The 20,939-nt window shown below is 39.9% G+C and overlaps 2 protein-coding genes across 2 annotated transcripts; both read left to right on the top strand.

Moving 5' to 3' along the window:
• Positions 1 to 1,606: 1,606 nt before the first annotated feature.
• Positions 1,607 to 6,757, top strand: LOC131983384 (ectonucleotide pyrophosphatase/phosphodiesterase family member 7-like). The gene is made up of 6 exons (XM_059348107.1): positions 1,607 to 1,841; positions 2,268 to 2,413; positions 2,736 to 3,365; positions 4,736 to 4,970; positions 5,749 to 5,866; positions 6,706 to 6,757. The coding sequence occupies exons 1-6, from the start codon at positions 1,607 to 1,609 to the stop codon at positions 6,755 to 6,757; spliced, it is 1,416 nt and encodes a 471-aa protein (XP_059204090.1).
• A 1,770-nt stretch (positions 6,758 to 8,527) lies between these two features.
• cbx2 (chromobox homolog 2 (Drosophila Pc class)) lies at positions 8,528 to 14,622 on the top strand. Its single transcript, XM_059348002.1, has 5 exons — positions 8,528 to 8,614; positions 8,706 to 8,749; positions 10,677 to 10,742; positions 11,125 to 11,194; positions 11,276 to 14,622. Exons 1-5 carry the CDS (start codon positions 8,543 to 8,545, stop codon positions 12,608 to 12,610), a joined length of 1,587 nt encoding a protein of 528 aa, XP_059203985.1. The 5' UTR covers positions 8,528 to 8,542; the 3' UTR covers positions 12,611 to 14,622.
• The last annotated feature ends 6,317 nt before the right edge of the window (positions 14,623 to 20,939 follow it).

Genomic DNA, 20,939 nt, shown 5'->3' with positions numbered 1-20,939 from the left:
ATTTACCATGCATTTCTGTTCTGTATGTACAATATATGGAAGTGTCTTGGTGAAAGTTCTCTTCTTCAAGAAGGAAGCATCTTATTAAAAAAATAAATCAGCAGCAAGTGAAATGGTGTGTGGGTGTTTTTGTTCAACAACAACTTAAAGAAATCCTTCAAAGGAGACACAAGCTGACTCAAGAGTTGTTTGGGTTGTAGTGACAGATTCAGAACTTTGTTATATGCACTTTTGAATATCATTGAATTTACTGATGTTCAAAGGATGTCAAATCTTATGCAGATGGTCCAAAGATATCACAAAAGTTAAACAGAAGTCTTGGATTAACAGAAACTTTGCTAGAAGATAAAATACTCTATCTTCAGCCTGGGAAATTCCGTGTTCCTGATAATGTAGTGGTACAGATTGAGGAAACTGTTTTGGCCGGTCATCATGGGGATGTGTGCTGCAGTGGTTGTGTACGGGCAGCAGGGAGTGCTAAAGGCAGAAACTTGACTTTTCTTCTTCAAGAAAATGTGAGAATCCCTGTGGAGATCCTGTGCAGGATTGAGAGGGTCAGATAAAGTTTGCTTGCCCCTTAAATTCAGAGTGTGTGTGTTTGATAAAGTTCTCATAGCAAAGATCTGAGCCTCGCACCAGTCTCAGCAGTCCAAAAACACTCCTCCAAATCTTGCTGACAGTGGAGACGAGCGGATAGAGTTAATATGAGAAAGCTAATGAATATGAATGAGGTAAATGAAAGCTGATGAATGTTATCCCTTATCTCCATAAAGATTGGACAATTCCCTTGAACCTCTGCCAAGGACACACACAATAAAGAACAAATTTGAGGAGTTAGCTTGTCTAGCAATTTGATGGACGTTGATAAGGTTACATCACAACGCAGTGATATATAACGTCTGGACGAGCACGGCGACTATGATCTGAGCTGAAACACTGAGCTGCCTGCAGTTCACTTTTTAATAGTTTGTCCGTCGCTGTGGCAATTGCTAAGAAAATCAATGTAGATTTTATAAGATCTTTTAACAATATCCTGGGGCTAATATACACATTAGAGTTATTAAAATGAATATGTCTATTAGGGTCCTTTCATCCCGAGAGACCACTGCGAGCTGACGAAGAGATATATACTCTCATTTTCCTCTTCATTTTCCTGGTGTCAGACCAATCATGCACCATCCCAACTCAAGGTGAAACCCATCAAAGTGTCATTCCCACATTGTCAATGATTCACAGGAAACTCCGACACACAGACGGGCGGGCAGACAAACAGAAAGACAGCATCAACAAGCGAGTTAGGGGGAAACAAACAGCCATGATGCCCAGAGAGATTAATCTGCTTTACTGCCAGTACTCAAGAGCAAAACAGGCAGCGGGGAGGGAGGGGGGGTGGTTCACTGTGAACACAACTCCTAGTCGTAAAATTGACTCATAAACATCATCAGGCCGCGTGCAGAAAGTGCTGAGATAAAGTCTCTCCAATCTATTAGATAAGATACGTTGATGAAACTTTGCTCGGAAAGTGTTGGCTTCAAGAGGTGGATCCACTTGTAAATGAGAGTGTTAGTCGAAGGGAAGAGTCAGTCAAGTTATCTGGGAAGTCGCCATGTTGTGGACCGCGAGCCTCTGCCTCCTCTGGGCCTCGTCCATCTTTGGAGCCCCGGCAAACAAACAGAGACAGAAGGTGCTCCTGATCTCCTTCGACGGATTCCGGTGGGATTACGACCGTGATGTGGACACGCCGCACCTCGACAACATGGCCAAGGATGGAGTCAAAGCCCTGTATGTCACACCTCCTTACCTCACTATCACCAGTCCTACACACTTCACCCTCTTGACAGGTAAAGTGTTTCATTTTCTACAACAGTGCTTCCAGTTGGCAGGGGATCTGCATATCATGGCGAAATAGGAATCCACTCTGAGTTTACTTTGCTAGGATTGAAAAAAGCCACGGGAAAAAGGAATTAGTTGTAATTGAATGTCCCAGGGTCCAACAGCTTTTATAGCTGAGTAAGATAATTATGCTTGGATGACTGAGGGAAGAATTCTCTGCTCCCTTTCTTATTTTGACTCTCAAATCATCAGTGCCAGCTAAAAGAAATTTAACTTCCTTGAAATTAAATTCCTCTAATCTCCGAAGTTGGTCATAAGACCTTGTCCAAAAGCGTCATGCCACTCAGCCCGTTAAGATGATAGAATTTTTAATGTGAATGTGTCACGCTATGAATAATGAGTGCAAGCAGACTGACAGTGATTCTCCTTCGTAGGCCGCTACATTGAGAATCACGGGGTAATCCACAACATGTGGTTCAACACAACCAGCACGGAGAAGAAGCCGTACTATCAGACTCAGTTTGTGAATGAATGGTGGGACAATGGCACTCTGCCTATCTGGATCACAGCACAGAGACAGGTCTGAGCAGCACAATTTCCATCTTATCACTGTGAGAGACTGTTTTTCAGTTTACAGCACTAGAAACCATTTCTCTTGACAAAACGCCTTTGAGGGCCAGTGTGAATAATTTCAGGTAGATCACCCCAGCTATATTGCAAACAATTTTAGCAGGTATGGATGTTAACTGCATGCAAATAAAAGCTGCTGCTTGCTGCCTAAAAGGTTCAGCAGTGCAACTACTGGTTTGGTTTCCTGTAAGCTCTTGGCATGCATGCAAACACGTATATATGTGTTTTATTCATATGTGTGATATTAATGTGTCTTCTTCCTGTCCTCACAGGGCCTTAAAGCTGGCTCTCTTCACTTCCCTGGCACAGCTTCCAGTTACCAGGGACAGGTTGCTATGGTGCAGGAAGTGGAGCCACTGCTCTACAACTACAAGGATGAGACCGCTTGGCGCAAGAACTCAGACAAGGTGATGGGCTGGTTCAGAGACAAGGATCTGGACTTCATAACCCTGTACTTTGGCGAGCCAGATGGCACGGGCCACAGATATGGCCCAGACTCGCCAGAACGGCGGGACATGGTCAGGCAGGTGGACCGAACGGTGGGCTACATCCGACAGTCAGCTGAGCGACACGGACTGACCGACCGCCTGAACATTATCATCACGTCGGACCATGGCATGACAACGGTGTACCGGAACGGTCTGGTGGAGGAGATCACCCTGACCAAGATCCCGGGCTTCTCGTTCCGCGATGTGTCCTTTCACCTGGTGGACTTCGGGCCTTCTGGGATGCTGCTGCCGAAGCCGGGCAAGCTGGAGAAAGTTTACAACACCCTGAAGGGGGCCCACCCACACCTCCATGTGTTCAAGAAGGAGGAGATGCCAGAGCGTTTCCACTTCTCCAAAAACGACCGCATCCTCCCCATCATTTTATTGGCCGATGCTGGATATGTAATCAACGGGGTGTGTGGACGGATAGATTCCTTTTTATATCTTTCTTGCTAAAGAAGTGTCCGTTCTAGACCTGCAAGGCTGTAGGAAGGCATTCTGCAGAAATACAACTGTTAAATATTACCCAATCACTAAGAGGCAGCAGCCATTTCAAACCATACATTTCCTCTGACATCACTGGCTTGTGTTTTGCCATAAATTCAACATGCGAGAGCGTTTAAAAGCACAGAGAGATGTGCAGCAGCAGTTTTCTGTCCACTGCAAGTCCTATTGATTTACCCTTTAAAGTTAACAGTGACCTCAGGTTGCCATTTGTGCCCATCAATGTGCCAAACTGCTGAGTGCAGCTTTAAAGCAGCAGCATGGGGAAGCACTACTTCAGATACTAAAATTATGATTATGGAGGAAACACTGATATAATGATGCAAATAAATAGCAAAACAATCTTTATGTGCCATTTTTACATATCCTCAAGATTTGACTGCAGAAATCTTTAAATTACCAGTTGCATTTTGCTCAAAAGGAACAGTAAAACTGGACTCTTTTCAACCAGAAACACCGAGTTAAATTCTAATCTTAGTACATTACAATTTCAATCAAGTGGATTTGCACATCCTCAGGATAATCCAGGCCTGGCTGATGACATGCAGTGCTCTCGAACGCTTCATGAAGCTACTCATGCCTCAAAAATTCAAAATTAGAGTTTTCATTTGGCACCGCGCTCACTCAGTCACTCCGCCGGGTGGTAACTTTGCATCTGAATGTGTCAGTCAGTGCCGAAAACCCCCCTCAGATCATAACTTCATTTTAAGAATAAATAACTGAAATCTGAAAAATCTCTCCACATACTGAATATGAAGGAAAAATAATCAGTCCTGAAAATCCACTGATGAAACGGGTTATCTAAAGACCGGCCGGGATCACGACTGTATTATCTGCCTCTTTTTTTCTCTCTCCCTTTATGGCCACTTAAACTCTTTTTAGTTTGATCTCAGAGAAGGATAAGCACGTCGAGTCTGTTACATAATTGGTGAGATAAGGGTGCACTGCGTACTGATACTTGTATCACATTTTGTTGGCAATAAACACAATGTATTCGTCACAATTATCAAAGAAAGTATGATAGATTTATAAAAATGTAAATGTGTATAAAAGGAGATGTATTAAAATCATTTAGCTATTTGCACTGGTTGATAGAAAAGAGAAAAGCTATTCTACAGTATGGGAAGGACTCTTTCTCTTGGACAATACCTCCCTCTGCTGACTGAGTATGAGCAGGCCAGGATGTGTCAATGAGAAGTTTCTGAAGTCTCATAAATGTTACTGTTTAATTGAATCCAACAAACTGGGTCATGCATGTAATGTTATCCTTCCCTCTGCAGTACTTTCCGGTTCAGTTCAACAAAGGCGAGCACGGCTTCGACAACCACGAGATGGACATGAAGGCCTTCTTCAGGGCAGTGGGGCCGGCGTTTCACAAGAACCTGGAGGTGGGGCCCTTCGAGACGGTCAACATCTACCCCTTGATGTGTCACATCCTGGGCATCCAGCCGGAGGTCAACGACGGACACCTCGACGCCACCAAACACATGCTGCGTACCAGCGTCACCACTCGGGGTGAGTTTATATCAGACTAATGAGTCTCTCCCCGTGGCCTCCAAAGTGTGTCGCTCCAACACCTGCTCCTTCATTACTGGGCCATTCATCCATCATTTCCCACTTCACATATGTCCAAATCACACGAAGAGCTACAGAGAAAGCAGATATGGCATTGCACATGGTAACTTTACAAGAATTTTAAGAAAGGAGGTCTAAAGGAAGTCTCTAGTGTTGCATAAATACAGGAAATACTGGCTATGTTCTATATAATGCCATGAAGGGACCAGCAGTGTGTTAACTTCTCTCCTAAATATCTCACTTTCCTTCCCTACCAGCTGTTGAACTCAGCCCAGTCTGTTCCTTCTGGAGAAATACATAATTAAAAAACAGCTCAAAAATATGTAGTTTCACTTTTTAACGGCTCAGTAGTTTTCTAAAACAGCTGTGAACATTACTCAAACAAATAGAAATTTGTTGGGGACTATTTTCAGCAGAGGATTAATCTACATTTGGAGCTTTAAGTGAGTGTTTCTGACAGCAAGAGGAGAGCCAGACAAGTTGTTACAGCACCATCATGTGGTTGGTTGATGTGATTAAGTAGAAGCAGTGTTTGATCGTTTCATAAAAGCAGATACTTCTGGGAGAAAAGTAGAAGAGTAAGAAGTATAACTATGTGTTCCTTCAGTATAGATGTTCAAAAATTGCACAAACTTCTTGCAGTCAGTCTGAAAATATCAGCACCAATCCTCCAAACACACACAAAGAATGTGAATGAGTTCTTTCTGCTTTGTTTCAGGTGGAGATTTGCTGCAAAATGTCTTCACCGGTCTGGCTGCTGTGGCTGGATTTCTGGTTGTAGTTTTTATAGTGGGGACGTTACAGAATATCCTCAAAAACAAACGCAAGAGTAAAAGGTAACGACTGAAAAATGTAAAGATATTTCTATTTGTTATTTGTAGCTTAGAAAGCTAACTTTTTTACCTGTTGTGGCAGGCCAGATGTTCAAAATGCACAATAAAAATAACATAAAACATCTCTAATGAAATGGAAATAAACAATATATATATCACGTTTAAATACAAGTTGCATCCATGGAAGACAACTTCAGCAATTTCCCCAATTGTTCCATTGTTTTCTAATGTAAACATAGGTAAGATCATTAAAATTATAATTAAATTCAATAAAAACATGCTGTAAATTATACCATAACAGTATTCCAAATGAGAAGAAAGAAAAGCTCAGTTAATGAAGGTGAATTTTTTCCAATATTTGTTTCAATAAATTGTCTATAAGATTGCAGACCTCCATCCATTGATCAAAGCATACATATTCAAAACATCAAAACATATTTGTCTAATTTTCATATTTGCATTATGATGTAATTAAAAAATACAACCAAAACAGGGAATAAACATGACTTTAATTACTTGTAACTGTTTGTAACCTGTAAAGATGGGCAATATGAGTAAAAACAATTTTGTGTTATGTTTTTTTTAAAATATTTTATTTATGTCAGAATATAGCAATATTATTTTTATTATTATTATTCAAAATATGATAGAATAATACTCAAAAATATTTTTATTGTAAAACAATTGATTATTGTTCATTTTAATTTAGGATTTGCTCATACTATCATTACCAACATTTTTTTAATATAGTTTTTTTAACAAAGTGTTTTTAAATCCTCTGCTGAGAGCTGATAAACAATAACTTCCTTTGCTCAGAATTAATTTATTTTTCTGTGTTTCAGATCAGGAAGTTCAAAGCATCTTCCAAAACAGACAAGGCAAACTGCATTTTGATCTTCACACAAAAACAACTTGCTGCTACAAAACAGCTGCCTGTGAGAAGGCACAGCTAGGCTTCTGGATTATTCTTTTTCATCCTTTTCTGTGAACTGCACAAGGAGCCAGAGAACACAGCTGTGCATACGCATTTAAAGTGTATTTTTGCTCAAAAACAGAGAAATAAATGTAACATAATTGTGGGTATATCAAATGAATAAAATAGCTTATTAGGTTTTTTTTTGTTTAGTATTTGGTTGAAACTTTTGATGCTGTATGTGAATGAAAAAGGTTTATATGTGTCTGTTTCACAACAATTAAATGTTTACTTTGTGTTATAACTCTATAGTTGTCTTAAATAAGAGCATTTGAAACCGTAACGCAGCTATTAAGGCATGTCTTTGTTGTTAATTGTTGATATAGCGGTTTAAATTATTATTTAAAACCACAAAAACAAGTAAAAACAAGAAGGGAAGGCAGCAGGGGAAGAAAAGAATACGGCGTTAAAAGCTATACAATTCAGATAAATTACATTCGTTTGCAAAAATGTGCTTTAAGATGTGATTTAGAAAGAAATGTGTGATTATTTCATCTCGTCCATGTCTCTACTTTCACTTATAAAATGTAAATAATGTTTCGATCAGATGACGGTGGCCGCTAAGGGACAAATTTAACGAAGCACATTCTCAGTTGCCCGCCTCTCGTCAGTAATAAATGTGTCAAGATAAACACGGAGGTAGCACACTTCCGGTTACAACTTTCAAAATATTGACTATTGACAACACCAGTAATCCTGTATTTGTTGTATTTCTGTCAATTAACAGAATCAGAATCATTTTTTTTTCCGTGAAATAAGATGATGACAGTATTTATGACAATAAAATAAATATGTTGAAGCATATGAAGCATTTATTTTATTTTATTAGGATTTTGATTAACTAACTTACAAATATTTATGTTACTAAACTAATTAACTTACTTGCTAGATAGCTTGCTCAAGTTACCTGTTCTCAATCCTCCATAGATTCAATGGCGTTTATTTAAACGTGATGTTAATATTGTATATTAATCTCATTTTAATGGTGCATTTTTTTAACACCTAGCCTGGGATAACAGATGGAAAATGTGCTTTTCTAGATTAAGTCCAGTTGAATTACAAATTTTGTTTTAAATTTAACATTTCTAAAGCTGATATAAATAAAGTTATTATTAAAATCAGAAACAGGTTTATTGTCAAGTGGGTTTTTGACATACAAGGAATTTGCCTAGGTATTTTCATGCATAACAGTCACAATAAACATTGCAAAAGAAAATAATAAAACCTTTTAATAAATGAAAAATTACTTATTGTTTAAATAAATAAGCTAGCATTGGTGAGTAAGTACTTTGTGACCGCCAGAGTTGACTTACAAATTTATCAAACCACCACTCAATTAATATTCAGAGTGGCTGGTAAGTAGATTACAAAAGTTCAGTGCATAGTTTTATTTCAGAGTGGGCTTAAAACAAAGTTATATACTACTGAATTTATAGGGTCGACTCAAAAATGAATCAACCACCATTCACTTTTGTTTACAATATTACTAAATATAAGTGCACTCACATCAAAATATGTATTTTATTTACTGTATCTTTAACACCACATTGCCAACTTCCTACTGAGTAACGAGGGCGCTTTAACTGATAAGACCTTTATTTTGAAGTCCCCCAGTGCGCATCCGGTGCTGACCCGGTGTAACTGCACTGCGCATGACGCGCCTCTTGTCTTTTGATAAAGGATCCTTACTCGGGTCGAAGGCAGACATGGAGGAGCTGAGCGCCGTGGGAGAGCAGGTTTTTGATGCGGAATGCATTTTAAACAAACGGCTGAGAAAGGTCAGAGCTGTGGGACATTTTTAACTTTTGTCTGTTGTTTCTGTGGCGGCTGCTCGCTAACGCTCTGCCGCTCTTTGGCTTTTTCTTTCAGGGAAAGTTGGAGTTTCTGGTGAAGTGGAGGGGATGGTCATCCAAGTAAGTACAAGTGGTGCTCTGCTGCTCAGCCCCGAAACAATGAAAACAACAACAACGTGTCGCTTGTTGCTTTCAGCTTAAACTGCTCGCTAAACCGTTATTTATTCCGCAAAATCACCGCCTCCGAGCCGCAGCAGCCATCCGATCTCACCGCATTTTGTTTTTTATGCGCATTTTTTTTCAAATAACAGCTCAAAAAAACCTTTCTTCTACATTAGCTGCCTTTTGTTCGTAACACCTCCAATTTTGGGAAGTTAGCATAAAGCAGAAAAAAACATTTACACCTAATATATTTACGATTTTAATATATCTTTTTAATCCCATAATAGTGATGTTTTTGTGATTTTAATCCTTACTTTATGCAAGTTATTATCATGTAACCGACCGCTCAAGTCCAGTTTACAAAGATAAATTAATGATTGATTTATAACTACTTTATATTATGTTATTTTCGCTACATAAAAAAACAAATTCTGCATTAATTTTGGCTGTTTTTATTCTGTATTTCTGCTTCTGCTTGCAAGGCTCCACTCTGCCTTCATTTCTTGTCACTTGCCCTTTTCTGTTCACTCCACATTGTTGCTGTAATCCACCATCAATGCACTCTGTTGCCTGCCAGCTCCATGGCTTTCTGTTAGAACCACATCCTTTGTGTGTGTGTGTGTGTGTGTGTGTGTGTGTGTGTGTGTGTGTGTGTGTGTGTGTGTAGGGAAAGGGTGGGGGTTGATTATTTCAGTGGTGACTGCTGATCAGAATAGGCCATTCACGACAAGTGATGAGGAGAAAGGTCATTACAAATGCATGTAGTTCACGTCACTTCGAGACAACAAACACAAAAGTGGGTGTTTTCAATTCTTTCTGCAGCTGGGCAAGTTTTTAATCCTCCGAAACAGATGCTTTGATTTTTTTATATGCAGAAAAAACAAAGTAAAATTAGACACTTTTCTAATTCTGCAAAAACAGCTCTGGACCTTGTCAGGTGCCCCAAAGCAGCGAGTGAAAAACAAGGTTATTTTTCTGTCTGAATTGCGCTGCATGCTGTGCCATCACAAGCACAACAAAGACGTTATTTTCATCACTTCCCATAAATGTCAGAGCACCTCTTATGACCTAAAAATGTTCTTCCTTCCTGGTGTATTCATGTTCTGCTACAGACATGAACAGCCTGGTTTCACCACACGACGTGGGAAGAAAAAATAACTCAGAACTGAATCTGGTTTTAGTTGCTGTGGGAGGCAAGCTGTAAAGTACCTTCTGTCACTGACGGAGCCAAACTTTCCCAGAAATTCCCCACATATTTCAATAACAGCCCCTCAAAAAATGGATCAAATTCTCCACCTTTTCCCCCCACACACGCTCTGCATCCTCTTTTTTTCAGCCTTGGCAAATTGATCGCGGAGCTCGTTCCATTTCACTTTGGAGGAGGAATTCGAAGCCGGGGTACTTTCTCACCTGTGCACAGCAGGCCAGCCACACGCTGCTTAAAAATTTGTGTGATTGTCAGATTCTTTCAGAGAGTAAAACAAGAATAATGAAGACACAACCGCCAAAAATCACAGCTGGAAATTGATGCAGATGAACCAAGTAATCATTCCTTTTGCTCTCTTGTCGAGCTTTCAACTAACATGTTTTTTGATGGTTAAATTGGCATAACAGATTTTAGTTCTTGCTCTGTTTTAAGCTGACTTAAATGCTCTTTGCTTACCAATCCTTAAATATTTCTTCTCAGATAGCAAACGTGTTGCAAGTAGTGAATTCACTACTGCTGAAGCACCAAAGTCCCCCTTTTTTGGATAAACAAATTATGTTAAATAGCATTTTCTAAACTGGGGGTCTCTGCAGAGGCTGCAGGGTACATTAAATCTCGCTGGGTAGATTTGCTTCTTCATTTTGATCAATCCTGTGATGTTTTGATGTTTTATTTCAGACACAACAGCTGGGAGCCCCAAGAAAACATCCTGGACCCAAGACTGCTGGCTGCATTCAACAAGAAGTAAGTGTCCAAATTAGTGCTCTAGCCTTTTACTCATTGGCTTGACTGACTTGTGCAATCTTGTGCAAAAAAAACATATTTTTCCCAGCATTTAGACTTTTAGCATCAGAAAGTAGAGGGGAAAAGGAAATGTAGAAAGCATTTTACTGACCTGATTTTAGCATGTTTAATGAAGTTATAATCCTAGTAATCTTTCAAATATTTTCTATTGATATATGCAGTATAGTGCAGTTTTTATTTTAATTTATTGGCCATCATATTTCTCATCTTCTTCATGTTTTAATCATACTGAACACTGATTAAAAAAATCTAATTTAGTCCCAAAAAATGTAATTTTACTCCAGATAATGTGGAGCATTAATCATCAACTTTTTTTCCACAGAGAGCAAGAAAAGGAGCTCCTGATGCGTAAGAAAGGGAAAAGGCCAAGGGGACGACCACGGAAAATTCTAGTAAGTAGGATTCAAAGCCAAATGTTATTAAAGTTTGTCGGATAAGGACACGGTATCTAATATTTGTGTTTTTTCATTTAGGAAAATGTGCCCGAAGCTGCAAAGTCAAGCAGCTCTTCATCCGGCTCATCGTCCTCATCCTCTGATTCCTCCTCCTCGTGCTCCTCCTCTTCTTCCTCATCAGAGGACGAAGACGACGACAACGGCCACGCTACAAAACAGGCTAGCCCGAGCGTCAGGACGCGGGAGCTTCACCCTGTCCCCCAGAAGAAGGCGCAGATCGTCGTCGCCAAACCGGAGCCTCCAAAGAAGAGAAGCAGGAAACCTTCTTCTCCCGATGTGAAGGAATTCCAACAGAACAAGGGCCAGCGCAAAATCCTGAAGACATCCAAAGATGCGGATCTCCCGGGGGCGATCAAGAAGCCCGTTCACCCGGCGAGCTTCACCTTCATGGGCTTTCATCGGGGCTCGGCTCGGGAGGTGGCGGGCGGGCAGAACAGGAGCCCTCTGACCCAGGGCGGGGCTGTCAAAAACTCTGTGAGCTCTGTGGGATCCGGGAGGTCAGTCCAACCTGCCTCGCTCTCCCTGAACAAATCCAGCCAGAGCAGGAATGTCACGGAGGGTAAACTGTCCATCTCCAGCATGAGCAGCGGGACAAGTCTGGATTTGAAAGCAGCTGCTAGTAAATCAAAAGGGGTAGCAGCGCTGAATTTGAATACATCCAAACACCTCATTCAAGGAACCACTCAGCATACACTAAGCTCCCCCAACGGACAAAAGAAAGCCCAGGCCCCCGTGTCAACACTGCAGCGGATACCCAATACTAAAGCAGTGGCTTCTTTACCGTCTAAGAATGCCTCCGCCAATCAGGGTTCAGGTCCCCAGCCACTAAACCTTCAGAACAAACTGCTGCAAAGTAACAATGCTTCTGGAAACGGCACTGCTCCAGTGTCGGGCCTCAGAAACGCAACAAACCCGGCGAGGAAAGTCTCACAGAACCAGGAGTATAAGAGTCCAGCAACCCCTGGACGACTTCAGGCGAGAAAGAGCCATCCCGGAGCAGACAAGGTCAAGGAGGTGACTGAAGTCCAGACCCCGAGAGTCCAGAGCAGGCTGGAGAAAAGCAGTGTGCAGAAATCTTCCGCAGAGGTCCAGGAGAGATCGGCATCTAAAGACGGCAAGAAAGGCAAGATGAACGACATGAGCACGGGGGAGGAGGAGAGCAGCTCCGAGTCGGACCAGGACTCTTCAGATGTCGGACAGGATCGCTCGGTGGCGGTGCAGAACCAGGACTGGAAGCCCACACGCAGTCTGATAGAACACGTGTTTGTAACGGATGTTACGGCTAATCTAGTTACCGTCACAGTCAAGGAGTCTCCGACCAGCGTGGGCTTCTTCAGCATCCGCAACTACTGACAGACTCTGCAAACCAGATGGGCTTTGAAGCAAACAGAGGGGGTTCAGAGGGAAACCTTTCAGCTGGAGAATTCCTGAGGAATGCATTCAGGGATCGGAGGTTAATTTGCGTTTCATCTTCTTTTCTTTTTTTTTGTTAAAGACCAGTTTTTTAGGTTAAAGAAAAAACAAGATCAGTTATTGATTGTGATTATTTATTTGCTCGTGTCTACAGTGGAGGTGCAGGAGGCCGGATAATCTCAAACAAACAAATCTTTTTGCTTTCAGAGAGTCCAAAATAACGCCTTTACTGGGGGTCTTGTAGAGAAATAACTTATTCAAGTGTAAGGATAGAACTCCAACATTGTGGAATATTAGCATTCATTCATGCTCCTGTAATTCTCTGTTGATGAGAGATAGATAGGAGGATATTATTATTATTGATAAAAGGGTAGCAGCGTAGCCTCTTTAATGGGTAGCACACATTTAGTTCATAATGTGTCAGTGTTGTGAATCCATATCAATCAATATCTAATGTAAACCAGTTTCTTAATTCTTAGTATAGTATTGTTTATTTTAACATTTCATAAGTTAGCTACCTCTTTTTTGCTCGATGTTTGCTGCATATGTATATTCATTTCTCGTGGGAAAGGAGAACCTTTTCCCTGCAGGGTATACCATCGTTGTGTCCATATAATTGTCTTTATATTTGCTGTATAAACTCATGTTAGCACCAATAGCAGCAGCAGACAACAGCTTCATTCCTGTGCCTCTGACTTCCAGCGGGCTGTTGAACTGTGCGCGCCGTTATCGCCTCGGAAAGAAGTTTCATTCCACAGTGCAGCCGGTTTATCAGGGGGGCTTTTCCAAACGGGCGGAAGCATGTGGGGAGTCAGATACAGTATCTGTGTTCAGATAAGACTGAGCCTGAGGTTTGCTCTTCTGCCTCTGCATCACTTCTGTCCCTCATTCATTCAGCAGCAGCAGCTCTAATCTTCTCAGACTTGTAATTAATACGGACAAAAACCAGAGAATGAGTGCTTGTGGTGATCACGGACAGAACACCTGACGATGCTTTCCCCGTGAGCCTTTTGAAAAGGCGACTGCTTTGAAACCACAGAGGGAAAAGGTTGGGTGTGGACAACAAACCGCTCTGCATTGTTTGTCGCAGACCACAAAAACACCAGATGTCATCATGTCTGTTGCTGCTGGTGTTTCAAAACGTCTAGGACTGAAATACCAGATTTTTGTTTTGTTTTTTCTTCTCCTTGCAGCTGCAGACGTCTCATTTTAACCCGCCTGCATGGGTTCAGGAGCTGCAGGCCCGGCCTCCCAGAATAAAAAAAAGAAAGTAAAGAAAGATCTTTATCTGATGTAACAGAAAAGAAACCACAACAATGTGCGCTACTTTCTGCTCCCTTGAGAGGAGTTCAGCAACAAAGCACTTCGACTGAACTCTTCTGTCTAATCCTGCTCTGCAGACTGTGCCTTTCTTTCTCTCAAAGACTAAACACAGAGGCATTACCCCAAAGATAGCTAGAATTTCAGGTTGTTCAATAAAAGGAGTACCCCGAGAGTATAGCATGGAGACTGGACTTTTTTCAGTTAATGTATGCCTCATATTTGATGCCTTATTGAGATGATAGTTACTGAAGTAGTTTCCATTCAGGATCAGCTGAAAACAAAAGTGAATCCTCACATTACAGGTGAGAAAATCGTCTTTCAAAGTCAAAGAAAAAGCATCAGGCAGTAGGGAAAGTTTAGTGATTTCTGGGGTAACGCACAGTGTTTATATGAAAATGTTTTTTATTGTATTTTATCTGATTTTCTTAATTAATGAAAAGAGCAAACCTGGCATAAATGTTTCCAGTTGTGGTCTTCTTTTATTTTTTAGATCTACTAACCATCTCAATGGAACATTGTTCTCTTTACAATCTATTTATTTCAAATCAAGAGACTTTCCGGGTAGGACGGTGTCAGCAATCCTCGTATTGTGCCACTTGTCAAATTGACTAATAAATGGTACAACCTTTTGTCTGACTCGTTAATTTTTATTCACACAAATATGTGTTGGTTCCAGCTTGTTTAAATGGAGAATTTGCTACATCGATCTCTTATAATGATAAAATGTTTGAGTTTCAGACTGTTTGTGAGCGTTTAGACATCACATTGGACTCCTGTTATTGGTATTTTTCATATGTTTCTGACATTTCAGACGAACTAACCAGTTTAATCAACAGGGTTCATGCAAAGTCTTCTGGAAAGACTGGAAAGAAATTCTGGGAAATGCTTATTTTCAATGATTATTTAATATGTTATATGCTTGAATTCAAATATACTCCTTAATATGCTCAATTCTTTATGTTTTATGTTACTTTTCATCTTTCCTTATCTAAAAGACTTATGTCACTCCTGGTTAGAGCAATTTGTTTAAAATCTTTAGAAAATTGTTTTCCATTGAAAGTGACTATAATCTTCTCTGTAAACTGCAGACACAGTCACACATACAGTATGCATACAGACAACGAAAAGCTTCCAAAAAATTTTCATTTTCAGCAGCCATCTAGGATCATGTCTGGCTATGCCGAGACCTCTAAAACATCCAAGAAGTTTAACACTGAAAACTCTTCAAAGATAGGATTGGAAAGCAACTGCACATGCAGTGAATGTATCACTAGAAATGCAACTTTCCCTTGTAGTGGATCTGACAGAGGCTCAGCCATTTCTGAATAAATCTGCGGACGACTGACTCGAATCACTCATTCGGTAACTCACAGCTGTCTGAGAGCTCAACAGAACTTAGAAACAATTCAGTTCAGTTCATTCGCCCAGAAAGATTTTGAATGAAACATTCATGAACGACACAACTTTGGTTGTATTCCTGCTCTCAGCATGTTCATATTAAGCTGAGACGAGCTTTCCACAAGGTGCCATAAATCCACCAACACTTACAAGATGGCAGGACTGGATTTGATGTTTAACTCTGCAGCAGAGTCGTTTCGTCTCAATTATCACCACTGCTAAATAAGTCCCATCCATTAGGGAGGAAACAAGATAACAGAAGCCCATTCAATAAGACTTTCTATCTCTCTTCTCCACTTCCACTGCATGTGCTGCAGCAGCCACTAGATGGTGCTGTTGTACTTGAAGGTAATGCACGAAGAGAGCGCTTCAGCTTCTTAATGAACCATAATTATATAATCTGTGAGTTTACACACTTGAGATAGAAATCCTTAAAGTCAATGTATCTTATTATATGCAGCAATTTTCTGACTCTCTCACATAAAAAGCTCCCAGCACAGCTCCACAATAGTATTCTCTCTGTAATAACAGTACAACAGCATGCACTGGTATTTCCTCTATAGTGAAAGACGTATAATGATACCAACCACATAGCTTTTTTTCTCAACAATGGAGTTTTGAGTTATCTACGACCACAGTTTCTAGTTCCGGGAGCTCGCCAAGAGAAATGTAGATGTGCTCCGTTTCCACTGCGTCCGCATCTGATGATCTCGATAACATCTGAAACCTGTACATGCCTCCGACATGCCAACACTTTAACTCTATATTCAGTTACAGCCACTCGTTCCATTTAATCTGCCTCAGGTCTGTGTAGGTATTGGCCTCGTGTCTCTAACCCGCAGACTGGGAGTCCAGTGAGCTGCACCGAGCTCCACGGGAGAGGCAACCACAGAATAACTCCGCTTTTGATTTGGCACTTAGTCGTTCAAATCAAATAATCCCTCCGTAGCAGCAGAGTGGCCCTCTGACAGGACGGAGGACAATACAGTCAGTCTGTCCGACGGTTTCACCAGATTTCCATCATTCCTCCTGCACACAACTGCCAGAACCGCCTGTTGTGTTTTATTCATCTTTGGCGGCTATTGTCACACCTGACCCACATTTTGGATTGTTGACATGTAACCAGTGGTAGAGGTACATTTACTCAAGTACTGTACTGAAGTACAAATTAAAGGTACTTTTAATTTACTTGAGTATTTCTATTTTATGTAACTTTATACTTCTACTCCACTATATTCATCTGATAGGTTTAGTTACTTTTCAGGTTGAGATTTAACATAAAAACATGATCAATTGAAAGTAATTAGACCTTTTATTATTATTATTTTTTTTATAACAGTATATTAGGTAGTTAACATGAACACTAACATTAAAACGCTACTTTTGATACATTTCTATGCTTATACTTTTGTACTTCTACTTCAGTAAGTTTTGAATGTAGGGCTTTTACTTGTAGTGGAGTAATTTCACAGTGTGGTATTAGTACTTTTATTAAAGTAAAGGATCTGAATACTTCTTCCACCACTGCTTGTTACCACAACAGATAAGAGAAGTGCAATGTCCTCTGTCGTGCAACGATTAGCTGAGTAATCATTTAGTCAAAAGAGGGAAAAATAATTGACAATCGGCTTCAATCTTTTAACCAGTTTTAGTGAAGGAATCAGCCTCACCAATCTGAGAATCTGCCTCTCTACACCTCATGTCATCACGTCCATCAACAGGATTTTCTTTGGTTTGTTTTTCAGCAGAAGAACAGAAAAATTACCGGCCATATCTTTATGAAACTTCAGGGAAATGTGTACCATGGGCTGAGGAAGTTAATTATTATTATTATTATTATTATTATTATTATTATTATTAAGAATATTTTTCACTTTTGTTAAATTTGCAGAGAAAAAAAAGGGCATGGCCTCTTCAGAGGTTTTGCGCTCTCTTTGTGCCCTTCTAGTTACATAATCACTTTTGGGGGTTTTAACCATCGAGATAAAATATATATATAATTTAAGATGACATTATAGGGCTTTGGGAGTTTCCAACACTAATTTTATACAAGTTAATGACTTAAATTTATGTATTTTTATGTAAAAACTCTATTTTGCGTTATAAACATAGTTATAATGCATTATAATCTGTTGATAGTACTGTTTAATTACAGTTATAAGCATTATAAATATCCATAATGCTTCATAACAGTAATTGTAAGACATTATAAAGCATTTTATAATGACTTATAAGCTCAAATATTATTAAAACATAATTGTATAATTGCTGGTCACTTACAGATGCTGTTTTTGCAACAATCATGCATTATAATCACTGTTATAATGCATTATAATGAGATTATATGTTAAATTATAGACATAGGCTAGCAAAACAAATGTCAGCATTGACCAGCAATGATGATATTTGACCTTACAAGTCATTGTAAAAGGTTTTATAAAGTTATATGTGTTATATGCTTATTGTTTTAAATCACTATGAATACTGAGTGTTTATAACTGTAATTGTACAGTGTTCCAAACAGATTATAATGCGTTTTAAGTATGTTTATAATGCATTATAAAAGGGTTTTATTGAAAGTGTGACCAAAAATGGAATCATAGCTGCAACTGTCAAATAAATGTAGCTCAACAAGTACAATAATTCACACTTAAATGTACTAAAACGGAAAAATACTGAACAAATATATCAAAATTGTACTTAAATGTAAGTACTTGTAGTATATTCTGGTTCTCAGGGTCCTAAATGTGGTCAGGAGACGAGGAGCTTTTTGAAAGAAGCTCATTTTACAGCATTGTTATTGTTCCGCCGAAGAGACTAAATGAACAAGAAAGTCTGCAGCACCTTTCAACACACAGACACCCCTCTCCCTCTTTCACCACCCCTGTATTTACACACTCTTAAAAACACTGTCACACAGCCTGACTAACTGACAGAAGTTATCATTACACAAAGCGCTCGATTCCATAATTTATAGAGATCCCCGTCCCAGTCATGTGGAATTCTCCCAAAATAAATTCAAGTAAACACTTATGCGACAAAGAGGCACTCACAGTGGCCTGGTATGCATAAACAGTATGAACAGTGTGACAGTGTAATCCCACCCACCCCCCCAGCCCAACACACACACACACACATATTCCCCAACAACCCAGTCCAGCACTGACTTCAGGCTGGGGTTGGAAATGAGCCGAAACCCCCACCACCTCACCCCCAGCGCCGATGCACCAACCCCGATCCTCGTCACCCCACCTCCACCCCTCCACCCCCACACCTGACTCCTGGCAAAATAAGCCAGACTCCAATCCATCTTCCATCGCAATAACACACACCCCAAACCATGTTGTTTTGAAGAGCATTCAGCAAGTTCATCTCCGGGGATGTTTTTGTTTTTTTCCCCAGGACAGTCTTATTGTTTTAGCAACACAAGATGCCGTAAATCAATCAGCTCTTTGCTTAACTCTGGCCTTTGTTTAAAAGCCAGAAATAAGCTTTTTCCATGATGCATTGTTGAAAGTAAGCAATTGATACAAAGAATGCAGCCAAAGGGATGATTATCTCACCTACCTTTTCATTTGCAGGAAAGATTTTTGCAGACACTTCATAAAGTAATCGAACAATATGTGGAAAATATTGGAATAAAAAGGTCTTCTGACAGCTGATATTTACTTTCTTATTGCTTTGTGAAGGCTCCATACCAGAGCCAACAGCAAAACACTCTTTCATTGGCCATAGTCCAGGCTGGATTTTGACTAATATGAGTATTTAAAGGCCAATCCTGGTATTGATATTTAATTCTCCCTGTTTGTGTTTGTGTTTGGACTCCTCTCCACCTCGAGGATTGTAACCAAACGGAGATGGTTGAGTTTAAAACGCATGGGACGGTTGCTATTCGATTTCAAAGGGAATGTTTAGAAACCTGATCCGACCCTCCAGCGAGCATACCTTCTACGCCCACGTCTCCCTCGCCCCTCATTCTAAATCACTCCACTGGAGCAGTGTAAACAAACTTCAGTTTGCTCTCTGATATTGAGAGGTTAAGACAAGCGGCAATCCTCCACTATGACAACACGGCCTCAGACAGACGATGTCATCTGTCTTACCTCACTCTCCATCCATCACTACGCCGGAGTCGACATGTCTGACAGTCCCACTCTCGCTTTTCTCGCTGGCACAGGCCTCCACATCTGTCACATTTTCCTCCAAGCTTTACTTTTATTACACCAGATGAACTCCGCCTCCTCCTCCACCTCCTCCCTGAATCCACGGACACCTGAAGGGCAAGCAGGCAGAGAGAAAACCTATTGATTAGTCATGGTATCTGATGTCATCCCGGCTCCATAAACACTTTTTCAATTGCCACTCAGTTACCTATAAAAAACCTGAGAGCAATTTCAGAGCTGTATCACTCAAAAAGAACTCATAATAGACACATAAAAAGTGTAAAAGTATAAACAAAAATATGGAGTAACTGAATAAATGAATAATAAGTGAAATTAGAAAGAAATTTATTTATTGGGTCCAAAAGTAAATAAAATGTTTATGTTCCATATGATAAAATAAACATCTCACAGTTGAGTATATTGACTGATTTGACCTAGAAATAGATAAATTGATAAATAAGAATCAAATAATTAGAAATACTAGCTTGATGGACTGGATTGAAAAGGCTGGAGTTTATGTTTGATCATGTCAACTTTTTCTGCTTTTCTCAGCTCAACGTGGAGACAATTTGAAAGAGTAAGATAATCATAAGTTAATAAAACAAAATTAGAGTCCTTGCCTTATAGTTATCGCACCTTCTGTTTCTCTAACCAGGCCCAGCGTTGTGTAAACAGATGTGTCCCCAGATGACATCACAGTGTATAAAGACGGAAAATTAGAGGACCTTAAACGGAGCCCTGAGGCACACCAAATGATGTTTCATAGTTAAGACAGGTGAAACTGCAAATCACACTCTGCAAGCCAGTGAGTTGTGTTTTCTAAATCTGTGTGCAATATTGATATATTTATAATACATTTATAGCTAAATGTATCAGTATCAATCAGATTCAGATCCACTCTCTGATCCCATGCTTTACCCTTCCACCAACTTTCATGAAAATTAAGCCTTGTTTTTCTGGAGTCCTGCTCAAAAACAGACAAACAAACCCAGCCGAAAACATAACCTTGAGGTAACTGTCGAACAGAACCACTTGGAAGACTTTTCTGGCACCTAAACTCGTTTGATTTTCAAAAGGGAAAACCACACAGACACCCGATCTCAGCCTTTCCTCTTGAGTGAAAAACTAAATCTAAAATATCTGCAGTAAAAGGTTGAACCTGATTATGAAACCTTGGTTTTATCACTATGAATGAACTGAAAAATATTGGTTAATGCAGATCTCAGTGGGAACTAGACACAAATTATGTCTCTGTGATCTAATTGTGTGAGCCATCATTTACATTTATTACATTTTTTATACATTTAACATATACATACACATATATAACTAATACCGAGCGGGCTGCCACAATAATTTATGACCAAATACCTGAAAATTGATCA

The sequence above is a fragment of the Centropristis striata genome, chromosome 13, assembly GCF_030273125.1.
Source record: "Centropristis striata isolate RG_2023a ecotype Rhode Island chromosome 13, C.striata_1.0, whole genome shotgun sequence".
NCBI classification, from domain to species: Eukaryota; Metazoa; Chordata; class Actinopteri; order Perciformes; family Serranidae; genus Centropristis; species Centropristis striata.
Note: the sequence above shows the minus strand (reverse complement) of the source record. Positions and strands in the feature narration are given on the sequence as shown.

What these genes read in the sequence shown, in the direction of transcription:
- LOC131983384 (XM_059348107.1), top strand. Translation starts at nt 1,607, where the DNA reads ATGTTGTGGACCGCGAGCCTCTGCCTCCTCTGGGCCTCGTCCATCTTT. An exon ending in ACACTTCACCCTCTTGACAG is followed by an intron (nt 1,842 to 2,267) that starts GTAAAGTGTTTC and finishes TCTCCTTCGTAG; the next exon opens with GCCGCTACATTGAGAATCAC. An exon ending in AACAAACGCAAGAGTAAAAG is followed by an intron (nt 5,867 to 6,705) that starts GTAACGACTGAA and finishes TCTGTGTTTCAG; the next exon opens with ATCAGGAAGTTCAAAGCATC.
- cbx2 (XM_059348002.1), top strand. Translation starts at nt 8,543, where the DNA reads ATGGAGGAGCTGAGCGCCGTGGGAGAGCAGGTTTTTGATGCGGAATGC. An exon ending in TGGAGGGGATGGTCATCCAA is followed by an intron (nt 8,750 to 10,676) that starts GTAAGTACAAGT and finishes GTTTTATTTCAG; the next exon opens with ACACAACAGCTGGGAGCCCC. An exon ending in CTGGCTGCATTCAACAAGAA is followed by an intron (nt 10,743 to 11,124) that starts GTAAGTGTCCAA and finishes TTTTTTCCACAG; the next exon opens with AGAGCAAGAAAAGGAGCTCC.